Source organism: Papaver somniferum, chromosome 9 (genome assembly GCF_003573695.1).
Source record: "Papaver somniferum cultivar HN1 chromosome 9, ASM357369v1, whole genome shotgun sequence".
Lineage (NCBI taxonomy): Eukaryota > Viridiplantae > Streptophyta > Magnoliopsida > Ranunculales > Papaveraceae > Papaver > Papaver somniferum.
Window position 1 is genome coordinate 33,220,232 of NC_039366.1, and position 24,680 is coordinate 33,244,911.

Sequence of the window (24,680 nt, forward strand, 5' to 3'; positions counted from 1 at the left end):
TGACTAACGCAGACGAGCAATGCTGCACCACGTTCCTGGTTGCAATATGGCCGTATCTTCTCCATATTTTCGTGTACAAATCCACGAACTCCTTTCGCACTAAGAATCTACCTACACTTCGGTAGCTAGAAGATAAACACTTCATGTGGATATCGAACGACAAGCCTGCATTGGGATATTTGTAGCAGGAAATACCCAAATTGGCATTTTCAAGGTCTGTAGCAGTTGGCGTACTCGAGTTTGAAGGAAGAGGTGTGGCCAGATCGTCGTTATCAACCACGGTCACGCATGTTCCAACTGGGTACCTCTACACGAAAGAAAATCTCTCTTTTTACATATTGACGGTGGTGAGCAAATATTTATTCGTCAGTAAAACGCATAACGGTATGATCTTCTTGACTCGGATGATCCGGACGGGGAAGTTATCACCAGACCCAGGAGTTTGCCCACTCTAAAAAAAAGAACCAGCGGTGTTATGAGGAAAAGAAGAATTATCACTTCAAAATTAGGAGGTAATTAGAGTTATACTCTGGGAGCAAGCCGCCTGCGTTTGGCCGAGGAATCTGGATGGCTTGAGGATGATTCATTTCCGTTCGACATGATGAAGAGATATGAATTCAATAAGAAGAATCTTTATTCCGAACTGAGGAATACAGTCTAGTTTCACCTTCATATATATATATATATGATGGACACCCTAAGAAGAAACAGATGCCGAACAACCCCAGCGGGACTTATCCGATAGACAAGTATTCAACCCTGACCGGGTAACATTTCAAAACCCTAAGGAAGACCGGAAGAAAACGACCAGATAGTCAAAGGACGGATGCGTTTCTCCAACTTGAAGCCGTGGCATAAAGACATTCTTAGGATATGAGGCAGCCACTTTCCTGGTAATATTTGCTTACTCTAGATTGGCCTTTTATCTCTTCTCTGTCACCATCTCATGCTTACCCCACAACAATGCTACTGTTACGTGCTAAGCAGGGGACTTAATGTTGATGGTGGTTTTTAGTCCAGGGTTAAAATTGTAAAACCTCGCATTTAATAGGCCGTCACTCTGCAAAGGGACGGAGTCATGTAAAAGTGATGAGTGTTCAACCTCTTCGCTGGAGCATTTATTGAGCAACTCAATATATTCACATGAAATTTATCCAAAATGGTGCATGTAGATACAATCTCAGATATTCTGTAAATTTTGGCACCTTGCCTGTATTATTCAGTTAATATAAGTTTCTTTGAATGCTTTCGGTGCTATGTTCCCCGGCTGAACCCTTAATATTGATATGGCATGACAATTTGTGTTCACTCGCACCAGAGTAGCATGAATTTCCAAGTATCAAGTTTAAGGTCCTTGCATAAAAGTATTCAATCGGAAAGCATACTGCTCTCTGGCAATAAACTTAAAGAACTCTGTGTCAACACAAAAAATTCAATCAATTTTGTGATAATTCACAAGATTCAAATATTAACCTGATTTGCAAAAATTAGGGTTTTGCGCCCTTCGCAGCATATTAGACCCCGTTGGTCGAAACCAAGCTTAGGTAAACTAGGAAATTAATCCGCCATGGATTAGTGGGTGCAAAATCCTACCCAAAATCAGTAAACAAGGAGCAGCGGAATAGGAGCAACAACAAAGGGAGGTGTGGCCATGCCATATGCCAGCCGACGCCGCTTGCAAGTGGCCACACCCCATGTTGCCCGACCGACCCCTGTTTCCTGTCGACCAATCAGGTCGCCTTAAACCCGCCACACACACATGATTTGTGGCTGGCCCATACTGGTCGGCCCTATTTCCTATCGACCAATCAGGTCGCTTTAAATCCGGCACGCACAATGGAAGTGTGGCCACGCCCATGCTTGGCCGATCCCTCTTTCTATTGACCAATCAGGTCGCTCTAAACCTGCCACAGTGTTAAAAAAGGTAAATGGCTCCAGATGGTCACAAAGCCAATTAACTTTCCAAAAACCGCGCCAACATGCTAATGGCATGCCAAACGTGCATGCCAAATGTGCCATTCCGCTCCGGCGTGCTAGTGGCATGCAAAACATGCCACACCGCGCCAATACGCTAATTGGAATGCCAAATGTGCCACTTTACGGCAGCAGCATGCCGAACGTGTCAGTGTGCCATAAATAGCGCGCCTACGTGCTAACCCACCTTCTATTCGTGGCCAACGCCATAACAGACTTCAATTAGGGTTTCTTAATCAGAAAAACGGCTTTGCTTTAGTGGCATCAGTCGAAACCCTAATTTCCAGCTGTGGCCCAAATTCCGCCACTTTGGCCCCATAACATGCCATGAGCCATGTGGGACCCGACAAACCCTAACAACGACGCCATGCTATAATCACCCGTGGCCATCCTTGCGCACGTGGTTATTCCCATATTATGACCTGCCATAATTCCTTTAATGAGGCTATGACACTGATTGCATAAAGACGCCACCGTGCCGCGGCCATGCCACACGCGCTAATTAGGGTTTCGATATGCCAAACCCTAATTTAGCTAAGGTTTCCACGCCAACCAAGTCAAGTAATTATCCTAAGGCCTTAAGTTTGATATAGCAACAGGAGCCAATGTTGTCGGAACCATATTTGGGTCTAACACCAATATGCCAAAATAGCTGTCGCGGCTACGCTAGGCGCCACTATGCCATGGCTACGCCAGGCGCCACTATGCTACTGGCATGCTTCTATGCCACTGACATGCGTTAAATATGCCATCATACCATCGACATATGCCAATGACGCCACTTTGCTATTATCAGATGCCAATGGAATGTGGCCTAATCAATGACCACCCTTTCGCGCAGGCCACAATCCCAGCCGTCCAAATTCGCCGCATAATTGACAGGCCTGTGGAAAGTTTTAGGCGACCAGCCAAGACAAGCCTAATAGCATCACATGCTATTTTCCTGTGGCAAGTCTCTTGACTTTGACTTGCCACACATGGCTATCTACTACTTAGTTGGCATACAATTAATCAGAATATCTAAGTCTTGCATACAAGACTCATTCAGCAATCTGCTACACATTTTCCACGAAAATGCTCGAGACATCAAATATGTCACAAACTGGGGGATGTTCATCAGGGTATTGGTCTGGCGGTTTACAACATGCGGCGTGCAACACACCCATTATGAGAAAGTGTCAGAAAGCAGGGCAATTAATGACGGGAAGAAGTAGTGGGTGTAAACTAACCAGTTTCCTTCATAGTGGGAACGTGGTCTCTGGCATTTACACATGACCCCACTTCTCCATCACTCAATCATTCCCACTTTCTACGAGATCAGGGTGCGTTCAATATGACTTGTATAAATAGGTTTTACCTATTTTCAACCAAACAACAAGTTTTGGTTAGAACAACAACACAGTATCCATAAAAATATCAAAGAACTGATAGCTGTCATTTCGTAAGCCAGTTCCAAATTCTGATACAAGTCATAAAATAGCCACACCTTCAGAATCAACCATTCTGGTCTCAACACCTTCTTCGTTTCCTTCCATAAGACCAACCATTCTCCTTCACGTTGTGACCGAAGCAAGACTGGAACGACCATTTCTTGGTTTAGGCCAGGATTGTACAGATTTATCTCTCGAATCTAAAGTACTCCGGTGCAGTGCATTTGTTTTAGGTTTAGATTTGTTTCTCATCCACACACTCAAATTTACCAAAACCAGCAGAAACAGTTTTTACCCATAAACACTAGTCAACATATGAAGTTCCCTCATTTATTGACTTAACTCTGAACTTCACTATCTGACTCAAAAATAACTTTAGCAAAAAATTTAGTGATTGCCCATTTAATTGCACCATGCATTGCTAGACATTCCAGCTGCTCCACCTCCTGGTCCTGAATCATTCCTCAATCGAAGAACTTTCCTTTGATACCATGGTATTGACCTGTAAAATCTCTAGCTTAGTAATATTCCCACTTTCATATTTTCTTTGAGAAAATATGCATCTATATTAATTTTGAAAAATAATCGACACATTTACAATTTCGATTAATCAGCCTCCAATGGAAGGATCAATAATAAACAACGCCCGACTTCCAGGCTCAGTTTTAGACAACACCCAACTATCAAGCTCAATTTAGACACTTTAAAATGTCTAGGATCAGTTTTAAAACACCAACAATCAAGTTTAATCATTGCTCAATTTTTAGGCTCAGTTTTAAACAACCTTTAACTATCTGGTTCAGTTTTAAACACTACCCTACTTCTAGGCATGGTATTAAACACTGTCGCCACACAAAATTGGTAACATTTTAAACACCGTCCCAAATTTTAAGCTTTAATTAGTTTTGAGCCGTGTTCTGAACTCCAGTTGATTATAAGATTCCAGCTTCCCAATACGTACAAACATAAAAAATGCTATTTATATCATTTTTGTTTGACTTTTATAATTTTTCCCATGTGAATTCCCTAAAGCTTGTTTGGATAACAGTTCAGAAGTTATTTTTCGACTTTTGAAAATAAAAAAGTCAAAAAGTAGTAAACACAATTTCAGTTCTATGTGAATGCTCTAGAGCTTGTTTGGACAACGCTCCACAAGTTTTTTTCGGTTTCTAGAAGTCAAAAAATCAAAAATTGGTTTGTAATAGCACTTTTGGATACATATCCAGGAGTAACTTTTTAACTTCTGGAAGCAAGAAGTTAGTTTGGGTGTAAAATTTCAGAACGACTTCTATAAGCAAAAAAGTCGACTTTTTGTGAAGCAAAATATCTTTGCTTCTGACTTGTGCTTCTGACTTCTCCTTCTGAAGAAGCAAAAGCACTTCTCCTTCTGGTATCCAAACACGCTACAAGAATGGCTTCCAAAAACAAAAAATTTAACTTATTTGAAACAAATTGTTTTTGCTTCTGACTTCTGAGATTGACTTCTGCTTCTGGTATCCTTTTCTTTTTTCACATGAAAGATAATCTTTATTGAGAAGAAATAACACTACATAAAGTTTTTATCCTACTGGGTAAGTGTATATAACCAATCATGTATGTCATTTGTCAAATTAAAACATAAAATTTGAGACCTTGCAAACTTAGCTAAACTGTCTGCTATATGATTAGCATCTCCATGCACATATGCATATAACCAGTGTTAAGAATATCTAAAGCTTCCTTCGTTAGGTTGTAGGAGGTCCATTTCACAATAGTATGCTTCCCCTTTAGAGCTTCAATCACATTTAGGCAGTCACCTTCCGGATATACATGTCTGTCAGAAATTTCTGTTTTTCCCATAAGGCATGAGATGCACCTCCTCGCAATCCATTGCTTATGGTATCCAAACACGCTATAAATAAGTCACTGCTTCTTGTTTTCCACCATCCTACCGCCCTTGAGCTGTGTCTACAACGAAGGGAAGTTTTTTTTTTTTGATACGTGAAAGCCGGACCCAGGCCCCTACCCGAACCCAGCCAGTTGGACTGGCCCCACTGCCAGACCCAACACCGCTAAACCCACTATACAACTAAACTACTACAAACCTTTACGGCGGCGGGGATTAGACCCCTGACTTCCTCCTTACTGGAGTTTATGGGATACCACTGAGGTATGCTGTTGGACACTGAAGGATAGTTTAGTAACTAAATTTCTCGGGGGTTCTTTCGTCCTCTCGAACATATAATTATCTTCTCCCCTCTTCTCTCCATTTATCGATCTCTTTCTATATTCAACGCCACCGACCTCCCCCCGAAGCTAAAAGAAGAAAAACCCCAAAACTCGACTGTATCAGAAAAAAAGACCGAAACTTGAATCAAAATCATCAAGAATCCCTGAAATTAAAACTCAATTAAGATTGAACATAACCCCTAATTTCACATTCGAATCATCTTGACTGAAGAAGAAATCACTGAGAAGTTTTTGTTTTTATTCATTCATCCCACTAATCTCTGAAATATTCAATACAACCTTTTAATTTTTCTTGCTAGTTTTTGTTATAATTTTACTTTCTAGGTCAGAAGTTTGTGTTTGTTCTGTTGTTTTTTTTTGTTGTTGTTTCCGCCTCGACCAATTAATCAAGGAAGATTTCTCTCAAGTCCAATCGAAGGTAAAACCTTGTTCTTTTTTTTTCTAGGGTTTCTTTCGCTATGTTTATTTTATAATTTCAATCTTATTGGAATTGTAATTAGGGTATATTGATTGATGCTGCATGTGTTTACGAAATTGCGTTGTTTAAAGTATTGTTAATTTGATTGTGTTTTTGTTTTAGGATGCAATAGAGATGATGCATCAAGGAGGAGGTAATATAGATGCTTACGGTCACCAATTTGATAACAGTTTACAGGAGGTAATGATCTTTCCTCTTTTTATTCTCTTAATTTGAAGTTCAAGTTCATTGAATTGATTAGAATTATTGGATTTTGTATGTTTGAGTTTGATGAGTGATAGGTAAATCATAGACGTGCTTGAAGTGCTTAAATTTCACTTTTGATATATATATATATTTTTTTTTTGTTTTTCGTGTCGTTCTTTTTTCGTTGAAGAATACACTTAATTGGGTAGTGCATGCATATTTTTGGAGTTTTGTTTGTTGCTGCCTGACAATGTTTTGTTAAATCGTTATCCTCTTGGTACTGTGCACGTATTTTTCAGGATAATTAAACCCAAGGCAATAATTTTAATCCCTTATTATGGCTTGTCATATACTTTTTAAAACGAATTCGCTGTCAGAGGTTTTTCCTGGAGCTAGTGTGCATTTGACCTGTATACAGGTTTTGAAAATATTGATTGACACATGCTTTTTAAGATATTTCTATGCTTGAAGTTGATAGGCGGTTTCCTTCATGGTTGGTAACGAATACATGTAATTAGTTGGTCACTGGGGAAAACATCCAAGTAAGGATCGACTGAGATAGATCTGGGTGGGTAGTAAGATTGCCAATAGATTAGCTGGATTGGTCTAGTAAAAGCAGTCTCCAACCTTGCTACGCGTCTCCTTGTTCCTGCATATCTGTTAAATAATGTATCTACGCCTGCTTTATATAAACACACAATAGATCATAAGTTAATAACCACAGGAGTCATGTTACTCATCCAAATCTCTCTCTGACACACACACTAATCGAAGTCATTATGCTATAATTTTGTTGCCAAATCACTAAACATCTTTAGGTTTAGCTTCTGTTGCTATTAGGAACACTGATTATCAGCCTTATAATTTAGATCCTCACTCCTTGATACTTAATGTTGCACAATTCAGTCATGTGATAGGAAATTTATCTGTTCATACTGATGTCTTTGTGATGAAAATAGGCATATCGTAAAAATAGGGTCGCAAATACTTGTGGACTTTTCAAGGATATCTAAAATTTGTGGACAGCCTCTTCTACTCAGGACCTGCAGAAATAGTATGTGTGCTAATCCCCAGTCTCCGAATTTTGCCACATTTAGTGTCCCTTAATAGGTAATAAATAGTTAATGCTTCTGTCCCGCAAACAATCAATGCGTGCATGTTTAACTGTGGATATTAAATCAAGAAACTATCACTGTGCTAGGAGATAAACTTGGCTCACTGACTCTTGCTTGTTTGCCAATCTTTTTCATCGCTTGTTTTCATATGACACTCTCTTTTAGCTGCCTGGTTTTCTTGTCTATGAAATGTTTAACTAAGAAGCGGAAGGAAAACATAAGTTGATATTTATGTGATTTGTATATTTATCGTTGACACGTTTACCATCAAGCTAGTTAAGTTAAGGTTCATTCAAAATGTATTAGTGAATTAGTACTTCAATTTTGGAGGCCGCCAGGTCGATAGAAGTATTCTTCTATGGATGAATGTGAATTGCGATGTTCAAATCGATTTATTGTTCTGATTATCTGCAATCAGTGTAGGTTTTGGTTCTAAGTAAATGATTATGCACTTTTAGTTAAGTCTCCCTCAAGTTTTATTTTATATTTCTTAGTTCATTAGTCTTGCTCTAGTAATGATTGTTGGTATGATTACTGAAGTCCATTAATAAGTGAATAATGTAAGATCCCCTTTTTTTATGCTTGATTACAGAAAAACCAGGTTGCAGATGTAAATCAAGGACAGTCATCTGTATATCCATCCTTTATGCTGCCACCTCCACCACCACTAACAGGGTCTCAACCTGCGCCATGGGCCATGCACAGGACGGAAAACAGCTCAGTGGATAATGCAGTTCATACGAATACTGGCTATCATCCTGAGCAGAAGACTGATCCTCCACCAAGAAATGTACAAGATGGTTTGAATACTTCATCACATGCTGCAGCTTCATCTACTGTGGGAGTAGCCAATGGAACACCAGATTATTCTGGCTATGCATCGTATTCAACTTCTAACGATCCTTATGGTTATGGAACCACTGGATATCAGAATTACTACTATGGATACCAGCAGCAAGCTAATCAACCGTATACTCCTCAAGTTGGAGGGCCTCAAAACTCAGGTGCTCCTTATCAGCCTCTTACCTCATTTCAGAATTCAGGCTCTTATGCGGGGTCTGCAAGTTATTCAAGCACTTACTACAATACTGGTGATTATCAGACATCTGGAGGGTTAGCAAGCAGCGACTACGGTAGTCAAACAACTCAGGCCAACTTATGGAATGATGCTAGCTATGCAAATTATCCCTCTCATCAGTACTCAGGCTACACACCTGCAGATTCAAGCAGCGCTCGAAGTTCCAGTACTGTAGCTCCTGCTGCTGATTATTATGAACAACACTACAAACAGCAGTGGGCTGATTATTATAGTCAAACTTCATCAGATGTTACTTGTGCTCCTGGAACAGAAAACAAATCCACCACCGGTGCGTCTACTCATGGTTCTCAAATTCCTGGTGTTCCCGGTGGGTATCCTATATCACATACTCAACCACCCCCACCTCCACCCCCTGGCACCACGTCATGGCAACCCCAAGTCAATTCATCTGGCACATGGGATCCTGATCCCAGTTTGTCGGGTTCCGCATCATGGCGACCAGAGTCTATATCAGCTGCGACCACATCTTGGAAACAAGAACCTACGTCATATGGAACTACATCATGGAAACCTGAACCCACACCATCCAACACCGCATCTTGGAGACCTGAACCCACTTCATCTAACACCACATCATGGAGACCTGAACCCACTCCGTCTAACAGCACATCATGGAAACCTGACCCGCCTTCCACATCATGGAAACCTGAGCCACCTTCCTCATCATGGACACCTGAACCAACTCCATCCAGTACCACATCATGGAGACCTGAACCCACTTCAACCAGCACCATGTCATGGAGACCAGAACCCACTTCATCTGGGTTGCCTACTGTGCAGGTTTGGGGTTTCTTTATTTGCTTTTAGTAAACTGCACACAGTCACACACATGCACATGGCAAACGAGTACAGTGACAGGAACTAGTTTCCATATACTCCACTTGAGCTGCCGAACTGCACATGTTATATTTGTTCCGAGGTTTTATGAATTTGAATTGCAGGCTTCCCTTTCGAAATCTGTGTACTTAAAGTCACATTGTGATACTAATGCCAGATCAGTAATTGAGAAGCTATTCGATAGAATCTTCTGGACTAGATTAAGCAGGTTCATAAATCAAGTTTATGGTTAATTGGAGATGTAGCCATATAGTTATAAGAGGCATTTAGGCAACAATGCAAGTACTTTCTGTGACACAGTAGGACCCTTTAGAAGAGCTCGTGGAAGTTCACTTGCAAAGAGAAACCAGAATTAGATGTCAGTTTGATAATGCTGCACTGGACCATAGAAATGAATAGACATTCTGCATAGGTAGAAACTATGTTATTGTTTAGTTTTTGTTTTGAGAAGAAGGTAGAACTAGAAATGTTGGGGTTGTAGCTCGGTGATGGTTTAGTAGGCAGCTTGTCAATATTCTTTGTGGTAGGATTGGTTTAGAAGTTGCTGATTTTCTTCTATATCTTCATCTTTTAAGTAGAGATAGATGTTTTGCCACTTATTTACTCCATTGCTAAGTAGTAGTGGAGTTTCAATATGCTGTGGTCACTGAATTGTCTTAATTAGCTTCTAAATTGTTAATTAAATGCTCCAAACACCCTATTTAACTATTAAAAAGGGATTCTTATAAAAGCCATCAATCCTAGTCGATGTCTTTCGTATTGATAATATAACAGTGTTTCATTAATATCTTTGACAGACCTGAATATCATGTTATGTTATAAGTACTGCCAACTAGGTGCTATATGTGCTTTGTTTATTTTGTGTGCTTACATGACATAAGTAATGGGAACTGTTGTCACGGTGAATTTATATATAACATTGGTTCTACTTGAGAATTGGCAGCCTCTTTTGGTTCTTTGTGGATATATTTTCGTTCATCTCTTGGTGGTGGCTTTTTGACAGCAAACTGTACATAAATATTACCATTTCTTGTTATTCCTCCCCCCCATCCCCCCAAACTGCATATGATCTAGATTTGCATGTTTTAAGGTAATAAACTGTGGCTTTTGTTTAGGTAAAGTGTGATAAGTGCGAAAATCCAGAGTCTGGTTTGGTTGGTCATTACTCATTAGCATAAGACGGCCCATAATTTAATTCCTGCATCTGTATGCCGTTTTCAGGCTGAAACTAAACTGAACTATTTGTATCATTATGAGTCTTTATAGCAGGTGAGTCAAGTAACAGGTGATGCATATGACGGTTACTGGAGACAGGGTTCAGCTGCTTTCCAAAATCATCATGTCAGCCATACTCCATCACATTTCCAGAAACCTTTGGACCCAAATCCAGTTCCACACGAAAATTCCCATAATATTCAGCAGACTGCTTGTTCTCAAGGACCTACTTCACATTTTCCTGCTACACATCATGGTGCTCAGACTTATGCCTCAGTGTTGCAATCTGGTTCTTCAATGGATACACGGCGAGCAAACAAACTGCAGATCGCCACAAATCCCAGAATCGCACAGAACGTGGCCGTAGGCTTGCCGAAAACTGACAAGGATGGCTCCACAAATGATGCAGCAGCAAAACCGGCCTATATCAGTGTTTTGATGTCAAAGCCTGGTTCAGCAGCTTCTTCTCGTGGTCCTGCTGATTCTGTGCTTAAGGTGGGAATTACTTTGTCCTAAGATTTAGCTGTAACTAGTATATAGAATGCGACCATGTATCCTTAGCATAGAATTGGTCCTTCTCCTTAATGGATAAAGCTTTCTGTATAAGGCTCGAAACGGTGAATTAAGGACTCCGTGGATAGTGTCATCCGACTTCGTGATGGAGGACATAGCTTAGGATCCCCGGCTTTGATCATCCCTTAGGCAGTGTTTAGAATGTTAGATCTCACCAACTAGCCTTGTTTAGGATGCTGGTTTTCATTTATTTTTTTCAGAGAACATGACTTCCTGTTCATTAGGTCTTTTTTATTGTACTCTAAAGTTGAGTTTTTATGCTGGTTGCAGCCCGGAGCATTCCCTGTATCATTACGTGCTTATGTGGAAAGAGCTTTATCTCGGTGTAAGGATGATTTACAAAAGGCAGCTTGTCAGAATATAATGAAGGAGGTAAAAAAACATTGTATTTTTAGGATTCTGATTTACAGCACATGAGTCAGTGTCCTGATTGAAGTTGACTACTGGTTCATACTATTTCACTTCCTAAGCTGTGATTTGCTATTTAGATCTTAATTATTTTTTAAGAATATTTCAGATGATTACAAGGACGTCATCTGATGGTACACTTTTCACTAAAGATTGGGATACAGAACCACTTTTCCCATTACCGGAGATGGCCGCAATGAGTAAAGAGTACGTCACTTATTTGGCCTTTTAATAGTCCGAGGTTTATTAGTCGTTTTTAAAAGTCTGATGATGGCAGGTCAAGTTATAACTTGCCAATGCAATCATTTTACTTTAAGTTACAGGAGTGTAGCTCAAATTGGGTCTCCTTCTTTGATTCACTCTCCTAGTTGTTGACATACTCTAATAGAATTGATTTGCCCCCGAAATAATTCGTTGGCTATTTTTCACCTGAAAGAACACTCTGTTTTGCATTAGGTTGCAGAGTTCAAGTGTTGTTTCTTCTTTACCAAAGTACAAACAAAGTCCAAGTAGACGCACCAAAAGTAGGTGGGAGCCAATAGCTGAGGAAAAGTTGGTTGAGAAAATGCCATCTGTTACTCCTGTTTCAGTAAAATCTGCTACCTGGAATCATGCTAAAGAAAAGGACAAAACGGTAATCTTCTTGTCCTTTTTCTTTTTGGGATTATGCTTTGGACAGTAGTATACAGTTGATTTAGGTTGAAATAGGATTATAATATTATATGTGTGACTCTAAAGTCTTCTTTGCAGGTTTCTAATGGAAAATGGGAGAGCAAGGATAATAGCTGGACTAATGGGAAGTTTGTTCCATCACGTCAGCAAACTCCTGGTAAAAGTAATAAGAGGTCAGGGAAGAAGCCACGGCTTGGTGGTGGTGGTTTTAATGCTGCTCAAAATAATGATGCTAGTGATAGTGATAAGGAGCAAGGTTTGACGGCATATTACTCGGGCGCAGCAGCATTAGCAAATCATCCAGATGAGAAGAAAAAGCGGGAGGATCGCTGTAAGCGTTTCGATAGAGGACCTCGAGCAGAGATGAAGCATTTCAGACCAAAAAACGCTTCTGCTACCGCGAACCTGTATACTAGGAAGGCCAGCGCTCTGGTGCTTAGCAAAAGTTATGAAGACAGTGAAAGCAGAGCAGTGGAAGATATTGATTGGGATTCTCTTACTGTGAAGGGAACCTGCCAGGAAATTGAGAAGCGTTACCTGCGCCTTACTTCTGCACCTGATCCAACCACTGTAAATACCCTCTCATGTCAAACTCTGTTTAGATTGTGTTATTGACTAGCTTTGGGTTTCAATCAGTAAAAATAATAGGTGAGTGTTTGTTGATGTCCTTGACTAAGATTGTATATTTATTTGCTTATAGGTGAGACCAGAGAATGTGCTAGAAAAAGCTCTTCTGATGGTTCAGAATTCTCAAAAGAACTATCTTTACAAATGCGATCAGTTGAAATCAATACGTCAAGATTTGACCGTTCAACGAATTATCAATGTGCTCACAGTCAAGGTACGTCCTTACTCTAAAGAGTTGAAATTGCCGTGACAATTCCCGTTTTATCTCTTAGCTTTTAGCTTATGTTCTCTTAAACTGATCATGCAAAATGTGTAGATTCCCTATATTCACGCCATGTTTCTTGTGGTTCCAGGTATATGAAACTCATGCCCGTTTAGCTCTAGAAGCTGGGGACTTGCCGGAGTTTAATCAGGTTGGTTACTGATTTTGATGTGCTATGCTTCTTTGCAATGGTTATTTCCCCGTTATTTAGGTGTTACCCTCTTTTGTTCTTTTCGCAGTGCCAATCACAATTACAGACCCTTTACTCAGAAGGAATTAAGGGGTGTCAGATGGAGTTTTCTGCTTACAGCTTACTTTGCGTGATCTTGCACTCTAATAACAACCGAGATCTCGTGGCGTCAATGGCAAGGTGAGTTGCATGTTCTTTACCTGTGTTGTTGGATGCATTGCTTAATCAGCTTTCTTGAATACAAATTGTTTGCACCTAACTTTCAGAGAAGGGAAAATAAAGGTTTCAGATTTTCTCTTGGTAAATGATTGTCTACTGTCTTTTGGACAGTAACATGCAGAAACATATCACTGTTCATCATAAAGATTATCGAATTTCTATTATCATGAAATCATTGAAGTCATTCTCTACACAAATTCTAGTTCATTTGAATTATTTAAGTTCCTGTTTAATCACGTTGTGAAACACATGTTGTGGGCAGAGTTATGTTAACATCCACATGAAGATAATTCATCCATCTTTGTTATAATCTGTTTTGGGGATTGATCTTGTATATCTCCTGTACCAGATTGCCGAAGGAAGCAAAAAAACATGAGGCGGTAAAGCACGCACTTGCAGTCCGCACAGCCGTTACGTCAGGAAATTATGTGCTATTTTTCAGACTTTACAAGGCAGCACCAAACTTGAGTACCTGTCTTATGGGTGTGTGACAGTAGAACTGCATTGACATGTATTTCAGGTTCTCTTGTTTGAATATTTTCTTACTTCCTAGTAATCTCTGTGCAGATCTTTATGTTGAGAAGATGCGGTTTGAAGCAGTGAAATGCATGTCGAAATCATATCGCCCTACAGTCCCAGTCAGTTTTGTCGCACAGGTTCTTGGGTTTACCAGTTCGTCGCAATCAACTGAAGGAAAAATTGATGAGAAAGACACTGATGGGTTGGAGGAGTGTGAGGAGTGGTTGAAGGCACATGGTGCGTGCCTTAATGCTGACAGTGGTGGGGAGTTGCAGTTTGATACAAAGGTATGTATATGATGAAACTTCAATATCCTAACTTCTAGGGGATATCTTATCGTATTTTTATCCGGTCCTAGGATTTTACTGCTGGTGGTACTTGGTAGTACTGTTGTTTCAAGAGATTGTAGGTTTGCTTTAGTTTTGTTACTCATTTTAAGTTTTTTTTTTCTTCTCTCACCCAGTTTATGCTTTGTGTTGATGCACAGGCGTCATCCTCAAGCCTTTTCATGCCAGAACCAGAAGATGCAGTTGCCCATGGAGATACGAGTCTTGCTGTTAACGATTTTATGACTCGGACATCCTAGAAAGAAACATTTTAGTTTGTAACTGAGTAGTGTATCATCATCTCACACAGAAATATAGAAATGTAGAACATTTTAGTTTGTAACGGCAGTATAGACCTCTTCAAATTTTAGAGGTTAAATGACTAGAAATGTACATTCTATGTAGCATCGGTTCTAAAAAGGGGTTCCAATTTTGATGCCCCTGCTAAATTTTCTTTCATTATTTGGTGCATTATTTGAACGCCCCTCAAATCTGACCACTTCCTAAAAGTAGGACATGAGTCATTACTGAAATATTTGACCTCCTGGATCCGACTCCTGCCATTTAAAAACTTTAGAGCTGGAAAAGGACACCCCTTTCAGAGGAAGTAAAAAGAAAGAAAAAAGAAAGAAAAAAAAAAGATCACAATCAATCCGCTGGTGTGTGAAACGCCCTAGCACCAAACTCAAAGCCTTTTATGTATCTCCTGTCCAAGTTGAGGGGAAAAAATAACAGTGTTCGGTTACGGTGAATGGCGCATGTTAGGTAAAATATACATCCAACTTAGCAGAATTAAATGACGTAAAGATACCGAAACAAAATCAAGAGTTATAAAAAAGTGTCTCTTCATTTTAGAAAGTAGCTAACCTTGGGTTGCTTCATGATGGGCCATGGATGTGCCTGAAATAATGTTTGTAATGATAAGGATTTACCTGCATCACTTTCTCATATCATTGATCTAAATGTCTCTATGATTCTATATATTGTTTGATGACCAGTTCATCTTTATCGTGATAAATTATCAGAGAATTATTTTCGCGAAAAGTTCTCAAAGTTTGAGCACAAGTATGCATGCATGTTCTTCAAGGTCCACTCATGTATACGTCTCCTGTAAATTTGAATCTATGTCGTCGACTTTGAGCAAATCATGCTAACCTACGTTGCTGTGTTTAGATAAAAATATAACCCTTTGACTTTCTAAAAGTAGGATATATTTTGACTTTCCAAAATATTACTGAACGGTCCGAACCGACTGATGATACCTTTCGAAAGTCAAGTGAGAGTAGGAAAAGGATTTTCCAGTAGGAAGAGGATTTTCCATGCACACTATATAAGAGATCTATTATTCTGTAGGCTCTATTCATATTAGCTTTGTGAAGAAAGAAGAGAAAACAAGAAAAATCATCAATCCATTCTTATTCTTATTCTTATTATTCCATGTCGAGACTCGCAGGAGATTATTGGAGACTCCCAGGTGATATTATTATTGAGATTCTTACGAGGTTACCAGTGAAATCCGTCTCAAAATTTTAGTGTGTATGCAAATCTTGGCGTCTTCTATTCAACGACATAAAATTTTGCAAGAGGCACGATGATATCCAGAAGAAAAGCCATCTGATTAAGATTATTGCTGGTAAGGGAAACGTCCTCTATTCAATATATGCTTATAGTAAGTCTCATGACACAATATTATCCGGGGTTGATAAAATTGTCGATTACCCGTTGTATGATAAAAAGTATGAAGAACCTTATTGTAGGCTTGGTATTGTGGGTTCTTGTAATGGCCTAGTTTGCATACGTGCAAGGTTAGATCGTATTTGCTTTTGGAACGTATCTACTAAAGAGCACAAGATTGTATCAGAGGTGAAAGTGCATGTGCATGATCAATGGAAATCTTCATGGTGTAAGTATGGTTTCGGTTATGACATCAAGACTCAGGATTATAAGTTAGTGAGATTTAGATGCTTCGAAGATAAACGCCTTGGTACTCAAATTAAGGTCTACTCGTTAGAATCGAATTCGTGGAGTAGTGCTCTTTACATGCCGTATACACTTTCTCTCGAACCACGGCCGACAGCATTGTACATGAGTGGTGCTCTTCATTGGCTAACGGACGACTCAAAACTTCTCGTCTCTTTTGATCTTGGAGACGAGATAATTCGTGAAGTTCCAGGACCAGCAAGGGATAGCTTTTTCGATAATGACAGCTATCAGTACAAGTACGTGGATGTGTTGGGAGGGTGTCTTTGCATCGTATGTGTTGTTCTTGGGGATCGTGGCGACGTATGGGTTATGAAGGATTATGGAGTGAGAGAATCTTGGACTAAAGAGTTCACAGTTCCTTGGCAAGTAATAAAGTTTGATTACTTTAGGCCGATTGGGTATGTAGGAAATGGAAAACAAGTTTTGCTGAATATTGGATTCAAGCAAGAAACAAACAAGGGTAATTTTTTAGTTCGCTATAACCCAAAGCGTAAAATGGCGACAACTCTGAAGACCCATGACATTACTGATCCGGAATGGCGCCATGCCTATACTTACCAGGAGAGTTTGTTTTCAGTACTTGGTAAGAAGAATTCAGTTGGTATTCTTCATTATTTGGAACCTGATCAAGTCGAACAAGAAGAAGCAACGTTTTCAGAACCTGACCACAAGAGAAGAAAGATTGCAGTATGAAGAGTGCATGTGTGGTAGTTTATGAAGATAAATTTTTGTTATGCGTGTTTGCATTGTTTTACATTCAAACTCGCACCTTTCCTTTCTTCTTTTTGACAGTTGAAACTTCATGTTATGTGCATGATCGTACGTATGTAATTGATTATTTAGTCTCGTGTCTGGTCTTATGGTACTTGTTTGTAGAGGCATTGGTTATTAATAGATAGTTGGGTCAGTTGTTTCATTCGTAAAGTTTAATGTGAACATGAAGAAACTTTTGTAAGTATATACACCAGAAGAAACAGCGTAACAGCACCTGCATTAAACCTGGCTTCTATATAATTTGAATATCTTCTATACAATTTGAATATTGTCCAAAATTTTGTAATATAGATCTTTTGTTGTTGGTATATCGTTGTCAGATGAATGTATTCGTACATTATATATATAAGTGCTGGTTGCGACTGATAAGAATTTACTTGCATCAGTTTCTGACATCTTTGATCTTAAATGTGTCCATCTACTGCTTGATGAGAAGTTCATCTTTATTACAAACTATTCCCTAGTTAGCAATTCGGGGTACGGGTAGTAGTTCGGGACGGCATACATATGGGAATTATACGGATTCGGATAGGTTGGATTCGGTAAAAAATCCGGTCAACGGTTCGTTGTTCGGACAGTAGTTCGGAACGTCATACGTACATGTATATTCGTTTTATAAATGTGATTTCGACACTTAAAATTCGGGTTACATATATGATAAATTGATAAGTATTATGACCTTATTACAAGACTAATTTTATTTGTATATGATTTATAAGATGGAAAAAAACATTTTAGCGTGATTATTTAACAAGAAGTAAACAATTTAATCGCATAATGTATTGTAAAATGAGTTTATAGACTTTTAAACAAAAATCAAAACATAAAACACTGGTTAAACAACTATCAATAGAAAATTTTAACTGAATAATTGTATTTAAATATAAAGTATATACAAAATCAAACAAAAACCTATCAACAGAACTTTGGTCAGAGAGTTATCTATGGGAGAGCGAGGTTGGGCGTTCAAACTAGGTTCCGAGTTCTAGTTCGGAAATATCATTCGGATTCGGTCAATTCGGATGCGTTCGCGAATCATTCGTGAGGTCCATATAATCCGGGAACTAGATTCGGAGTTCAAATAGTTCGGAAGTATCATTCGGATTCGGTCAGTTCGGATACGTTCGTGAATCATCCGGGAATGATTCGGAGAATTACTAATTAGGAACTATTCTTGAGCCCTCGTGACTTATTATGTATTACCATTGTCATAAAATTTAGGAATATTTTGACTTTGGTGCCCATAAAATGGCATGCCTTTGCGTTTGGTGCCTAACTTTGTCCAACTTTGAGTTTGGTGCCCAGTCAACCGATTGACTTTATTTGACCGTGTTGACCATCCACTTTATAGTTAAAATTGTAAAATTCAAGGTCCTTCAAATAGTTTATGCATTCATATACGTTCAACCATTTTTGGCCAACAAATAACGATACTTTCATGCATTCATCTAGTCATTTCACAATAAAGTGGATGGTCAACACGGTCAAACAAATTCAATCGGTTGACTGGGCACCCAACTCAAAGTTGGACAAAATTAGGCTTAGTTTGGTATTGCTGCGACTTTTGTAAAAGCACTTTTCTGTTGTGCGTTGCTGTGCTGTGCTGTGAGAAAAAACCAGTTAGACGTTTGGTAAAATATCAATTAAAGCTAAAGCTGATTAAAAAAGCAATCAAAGTGCGTTTGGTAAGATATCAAATTAAACCATTGTTATTGTGGCAAATGACAAAAACAGACGTATCTCTTAAAATAGATTTATTCAATTTTATTGAGTTTAAAAATAATTAATTCTTTTTACTATTAAATATAAATAAATTAAATATTAAATTTACTAATTGCTACTATTATTATAATTGTTAAAAAAATTTATTTTACTTAACCACTTTTAATGTATATATAATTTTCAAACAAAAAATCAAACTAAAATTAATTAATTATTTAATATTTTTTTATTTTATTTTGGACAAATTAAATGAAATGGTATCATAAAATAGTTTGAAAATAAAATATAATAATATTTAAAGAATAAAATATAAGAAATAAAAAATTAATTGTATATATATTTAACGATAATCTTTGTCATTTACAAAATAAAATAGGGACAAAAAGGATAAATCAAGCATTAAATTTTGGTGGGACCAAAACTTATGTTTTTGTAGCTTTTAAAAGCTCTTCCTCCCCAGCTTTTGAAATTTGAGGAATTTGGGAAGTGCTTTGGGTGAAAAGCACTTTGATTTTTTTTAACCAAACATCAATTTCAAAAATTATTGACATATATAGGTTTTGAAAGTGATTTTGAAAAAATAAAGGGGGTTTTAATAAAGTGCCACACTTCCTATTTCATGTTTAAGAAAATGCCACCATTTTTTTCAAAGTTTATTAAATGCCACACTCTTGACTTTTCCCGTCACTTTTTTTTGAGAAAACAGTTAACTGGCGTTAGTATCCGTTAGTGCATATGTGGCATTAAATCAACATCGTAAAATGACATTGAAGCCCCTGAATCAGTAACTGGAACGAGTTAGCCAGTGATTGAGCAGAGAGTTAACTCGCGACTCGGTGCAGTGAAGAAAACAAGTTAACCTGAATCCTATTCCTATTTCTCCTTACTTTTCTGCTATTGATCCACTCAAATCCAAGATCATCAAGCTACTTAAAGAGAACTGTTGCTGCGCTTTTGAAGAAGAGAGCCATTGCTACAATGAATGCCCGCTGCATAAACAAGAATGCTACAAAGAACAATGCAAATCAGAAATGCATCTGAGAATATGTAAAAATTAACTTGAAAAGACAATTAACATGTAATCTGAATATTAGTTCTAACTAATATCATTTTCATTCATAAAGCAAGATTATCCCATCAAAATAAAACTGATTTCTTGTACATATACATGTCCAGACCAGAATCAGTGTCTAAAGCAACCAAAAAAACTAACCATCAATTAGATACTTGTCCACAACATATCTAAAACAAACAATAAAGCACACACACTTCTACTTCCTAGTCTTCTTAGACTTGGTTTGCTTTCCCTTTGTGACAGAAAGATGTTGACTGACAGATCCAATACCAGCAAAATTCTGATTGAAATTTTGATTATCTTGTGTAGATCCATGAGTGTTAGGTCCTGCTACTGGTCTTCCTTGAGTGCTAGGTCCTGCAGATGACTCACCAACAGAATTTAATATCTTCAAATGTAAACATATGAATCCTTTATCATCAGGTACTGCATGCTCCCAAAACTTAAACAAGTCCTCATTACTATCCATAATCTCAGGCAAACATGGTTCTATCATCCAATATAAACTAGAAATTTCATTTTCAGTTAAGCGCAACTTAACACGCAACATCTGCTCAAATTCCTTGAGGTCAATTTTTTCTCTATCCATGTGAGGGAAGAACAAAGTCATATTACTGTCCATAAACAACACGCTGATGTCTCTGTATGGATAATATGTTTCATCACTGCATCATAAGTAAACAAATGAACTTCAGTAAACTTCAGAAATTGAACTCATGCTTCGATTCACTATGAACTTTACTGAAACAATCAAACCCTAATTAAAAACTACCGAAAATTTTCAGAGAAAATTTAACCCTAACTAAATCAGAAAACAAACCAAACATCAACTCATGCTTAGATTCAAAACCCTAACATGCAACAATATCGATTTAAGTAACAAAATGAAAAGAAGACAAAAAAAGATGAAAAAAGAGATGGGTTTCTTCAGAAATTGAAAAAAACGAAGTTAGGGTTTTAGTAAAACATACAACTGGTTGTTCTTCCCGTTCTTTTTCTTCTTCATCTTGAACTTTACAAAACCCTTCACTCAGATTCACAAACTAAACCAAATCCCTCTGTAGAACCCTAGTTTTCTCTAACCTAAGTTTCTCCGCTGGAAAAGAGAGACACGGAGAGAACGAAATGAATGAGAAAGTAAAAGCCTTGTTGTGGTTTCATTCCGTGAAGGATATGATAGTAAATTAACACACTGCCACGTGTAATAATCTCGTGATGCTATTCTTGAGCCGTCGATATATAGACAGGTGTAAGAATCTTGACCTGGTCAGTGAACTTTTGACCAATTAGGTGGGTCTGGACGGAAACACTAACATTTGTGGCATTTAATAAACTTTGAAAAAAACGGTGGCAGTTTTTGAAACATGAAATTGGAAGTGTGGCAGTTTGTTAAAATTCCCAAAAATAAAAACATTACCAAACTCAGCCTTAGGCACCAAACGCAAAGGTATACCAATTTATGGACGTTAAAGTCAAAATATCCATTAAATCTATTTTTGCCTGATGAATTTCATTCAAGGAAAGACATACCATTGTCATCATTGATCTTAAATGGCTTCAGAGGATGATGTATAATAATTCATCAAGAATTATATATATATAACCGATTGAATAAATCAGAAGCAAAAGAAAACACAAGTAGTAATTATAAGGAGTCTTCAGAAAACCTACTCTGTTGTTTTGAAGGTCATGAGAATCCCCATTCGTAATTGACTCAACGACTCTCTATATTCCTTTGGTTAATCTTTGTTGTGTGCGATTACATACATATGTAAAAAATCAATAAATTAAAGCTTTTTAATACCAGATTCACAGTAGTAATACATTCTTAAATTTTTCTTGATAGGCAGTGCCAAAACTAGTTTCCACTTGTGAGTTTGTAAAACTATTAACTCTTTCAGTTTTTTTCTATTGCAGGTGGGATTGCAAAAGTAAAACCCTGAACGAACTAGATCTAGATTCCTCACTATATGAATCTTTTTTTCTTAGCACTTTTTAATACCGCCAACGAAATGGCCTTTAAGATAATAAAAGAACTAGACTGAGCCATACTAATTTGAGGATTTGATTTCAATACAAGAAAACGATGAAACCCCAAGTCATCCAAAAAAGTAAAAACATGAAACGAAAGTTTAAAGTTTGCTCGTGCAAAATAAAAATTCAACTGTTGACAGTGGGATTTGAACCCACGCCCTTTCGGACCAGCGCCTTAAGCTGGCGCCTTAGACCAACTCGGCCATATCAACGTTGTTGTGGTTGCAATCGGATAAACAAAAGTAAGCAAATAGATGTGAAAGCTGCGCAACTTCCAAAAGCAGTTCGTTCAAAAAACCATACTTTGCGGGATATACTTCTCTCTGCCTCATTCTTATCGGTGCACATATACTAATAGAGTTCCATGCTCAAACGAAAAATAATGTACATACAGATCTATAGGTTGACTTCCTAAATCGAAAATAAACTAATAACGTTTCAACTTTCTTTTTCTTTCAAGAAGATAAAAAACATTCTTTCACATAACATGGGTTATAATTGCAAACTAAAATAACATAATTTGGATTTAATTTGAAAGGAAAAGCTACTAAACTATTACCCAAACATAGAACTTGATAAGGATAACTTTCAAGAAATTAGATTGACTCATAATCTTTTACACGCAATGAGCGCGATGACCGAAAAACAGAGGTACCAAGTACAACGCCAACTTTTTTGTTCGAAAATCTGTATGGACAAAACCCAATACAATTGCAAGTAGATCTAAAACAACGATCCTTGAACAATATGTATGTAGAGATTTTTTCTTTTCTCTTCCACAATCAATATGTTTAGACTAAAAATTCGTGTTAGAAATATTACGTCAAGTCAAGTCTAGTCTGTTTGACTTGACTTGATGAATCACACCAATACAGCTCTTCCAGCTGTATTCCTTTGTCTCTCTGGTATTAATACTGTCTGAGTCTGTCTGTAAAAGTTATCTGAAAAATCTGACATTAATTCCAATATCATTACTTCTTTTACTGTGCCATTCTTTACATGGTATCAGATACCAAAGATCGATCCAATTATTCTTCATCATTTTCATTCATCAATCAATTAAACATCATCAAATCAATTCAACATTACTATCAATTCAATACCTGTGTTGTTCTTTTATCAATTAAACATCTGATTCTCTTCAAAAATTCAGTTCTTGATTTTCTTGATTTAGATCTGGTTTCTTTCTTCATCAAGTTTCTTATTTCTTAAATGGCAACTACTAGAAGTATGAAACATCACAATCTAAACAATGTTAACAACAATAACATCAACAACTTTACTCAAAATCCATGGGGAACTCAATCAAATTCTTCCGCTGCAAATCAATCACATCCCCCTCTTCAGTTGTTTCTACCTTTCACCAACATAACAAATTTGTTTCTGCTAAACTAGGTCCTGATAAGTACTTGATCTGGAGAGATCAATTCGAAACTATCTTAATATAGTTGATTTGTTTGGTTATGTTGATGGTGAAATTCATGAACCTCTTTGAGAAATAATTGTTGATGGATCTGCCGTTATCAATCCTAGATGGCTATATTGACGCAAGTTTGATAGATTTGTTGCAAGTTGCTTCAAGGCTACATTCACAGATACTATCTCAGGTGATATTCTTGGTCTTTCTTCAGCTAGGGAAATCTGGATTTACTTAGAAACTAGCTTTAAAAATCAATTTTCTGATCGAAGAAATATGCTTCGAAATCAGTTAAGTGGTATTAGAAAAGGAAATTTGTCAATTCTTGTTTACCTGCAAACTATTAAAACCTTGGTTGATTCTATTGCGGCAATTGGTGAACGAGTCAGTGAAGCAGATCTTACTATGTATGTTCTCAATGGTATAGAAAGAACTTATGACATTTTGTCATCTCTACAAACAATAGGGAAACACCTTTCACATTTGCTGAGCTCAAACCTCAACTGTTGAATCATGAGAAGTGGTTACTTGATCAAGAACAAGATATGTCTAGTAATTTTGATCCACAATATCCTTCAACATTTTACAGTCGAAATAGCAACAACTTTGGTGGTGGTAATAAAAATAAACCAAAATTTAATCCTAGTAATTTTGCAAATAGTCAATTTCAATCTGGTTCATCTTCGAACTCACATTCTCAAGGAGGTTACTCTGGTGGCTATTCTGGTGGATCTACAAGCATTGGTGGTGCTCCAAATATTGGTAGAAGAACTCAATTGATTTTTCAAAAGTTGAATGTCAAATATGTAGAAAATTTGGTCATTTTGCAAATAGGTTTTACTATAGATATGCTCCTGATAAGAAGCAAAACAACAATCACTCTGCTCATATTGCTTCTGAAGAAGATGGTTTTCAGTATATGGATTCTTCTGCAAATATAGCTACTATGGATCAAGATTTTTAGAAATATCATGTCAAGTCAAGTCAAGTCTGTTTGACTTGACTTGATGAGTCACACTAATACAACTATTCCAGCTGTATTTCTTTGTCTCTATGGTATTAATACTGTCTGAGTCTAGTGCTAATACACACTTGACTGGAGATCAAAACTTAATGAAAAATATTTCTCCTTATGTTGTCAAGGAAAGAGTTATGGTATGGTAATTTCTTATCGATATCCCTTACTGGTACTTCAACTTTATCTACACCAACTGCCTCTTTCATATTGAAGAATGTTCTGTATGTTCCTATGATGAAACATAACTTGTTATCTATTGCTAGGTTTACTAGGGATAACAAGTGTTACTTCAAATTTT

General features: G+C 37.6%; 2 protein-coding genes and 1 non-coding gene across 7 annotated transcripts; 2 read left to right on the forward strand and 1 right to left on the reverse strand.

Annotated features, from left to right (window-relative positions):
- The first annotated feature begins 5,667 nt into the window (after window positions 1-5,667).
- Window positions 5,668-14,825, forward strand: LOC113310812 (SAC3 family protein A-like). 5 transcript variants are annotated; one of them, XM_026559600.1, is made up of 14 exons: window positions 5,668-6,051; window positions 6,214-6,291; window positions 8,005-9,291; window positions 10,615-11,058; window positions 11,407-11,508; window positions 11,654-11,751; window positions 12,001-12,178; window positions 12,295-12,786; window positions 12,917-13,057; window positions 13,197-13,256; window positions 13,345-13,475; window positions 13,864-13,997; window positions 14,082-14,320; window positions 14,521-14,825. In XM_026559600.1, exons 2-14 carry the CDS (start codon window positions 6,226-6,228, stop codon window positions 14,617-14,619), a joined length of 3,471 nt encoding a protein of 1,156 aa, XP_026415385.1. In that variant the 5' UTR covers window positions 5,668-6,051; window positions 6,214-6,225; the 3' UTR covers window positions 14,620-14,825. The 5 variants fall into 5 exon arrangements, with proteins under 5 accessions (XP_026415385.1, XP_026415387.1, XP_026415386.1 ...); XM_026559602.1 differs by having other exon boundaries at window positions 10,618-11,058; XM_026559601.1 differs by having other exon boundaries at window positions 6,224-6,291.
- A 971-nt stretch (window positions 14,826-15,796) lies between these two features.
- LOC113311731 (F-box protein CPR1-like) lies at window positions 15,797-17,035 on the forward strand. Its single transcript, XM_026560534.1, has 2 exons — window positions 15,797-15,861; window positions 15,946-17,035. Exons 1-2 carry the CDS (start codon window positions 15,797-15,799, stop codon window positions 17,033-17,035), a joined length of 1,155 nt encoding a protein of 384 aa, XP_026416319.1.
- A 5,043-nt stretch (window positions 17,036-22,078) lies between these two features.
- On the reverse strand, window positions 22,079-22,159 carry TRNAL-AAG. The gene has a single exon. It is a non-coding gene; the product is annotated as a tRNA-Leu (tRNA).
- Between the last annotated feature and the right edge of the window lie 2,521 nt (window positions 22,160-24,680).

Bases quoted from the DNA above. Each gene is read 5' to 3' on its own strand.
- LOC113311731 (XM_026560534.1), top strand. From the start codon at position 15,797: ATGTCGAGACTCGCAGGAGATTATTGGAGACTCCCAGGTGATATTATT. The intron at 15,862-15,945 runs GTTACCAGTGAA...ATTTTGCAAGAG, and splicing joins ATTATTGAGATTCTTACGAG to GCACGATGATATCCAGAAGA.
- LOC113310812 (XM_026559600.1), top strand. From the start codon at position 6,226: ATGATGCATCAAGGAGGAGGTAATATAGATGCTTACGGTCACCAATTT. The intron at 13,476-13,863 runs GTGAGTTGCATG...CTCCTGTACCAG, and splicing joins CTCGTGGCGTCAATGGCAAG to ATTGCCGAAGGAAGCAAAAA. The intron at 14,321-14,520 runs GTATGTATATGA...GTTGATGCACAG, and splicing joins AGTTGCAGTTTGATACAAAG to GCGTCATCCTCAAGCCTTTT.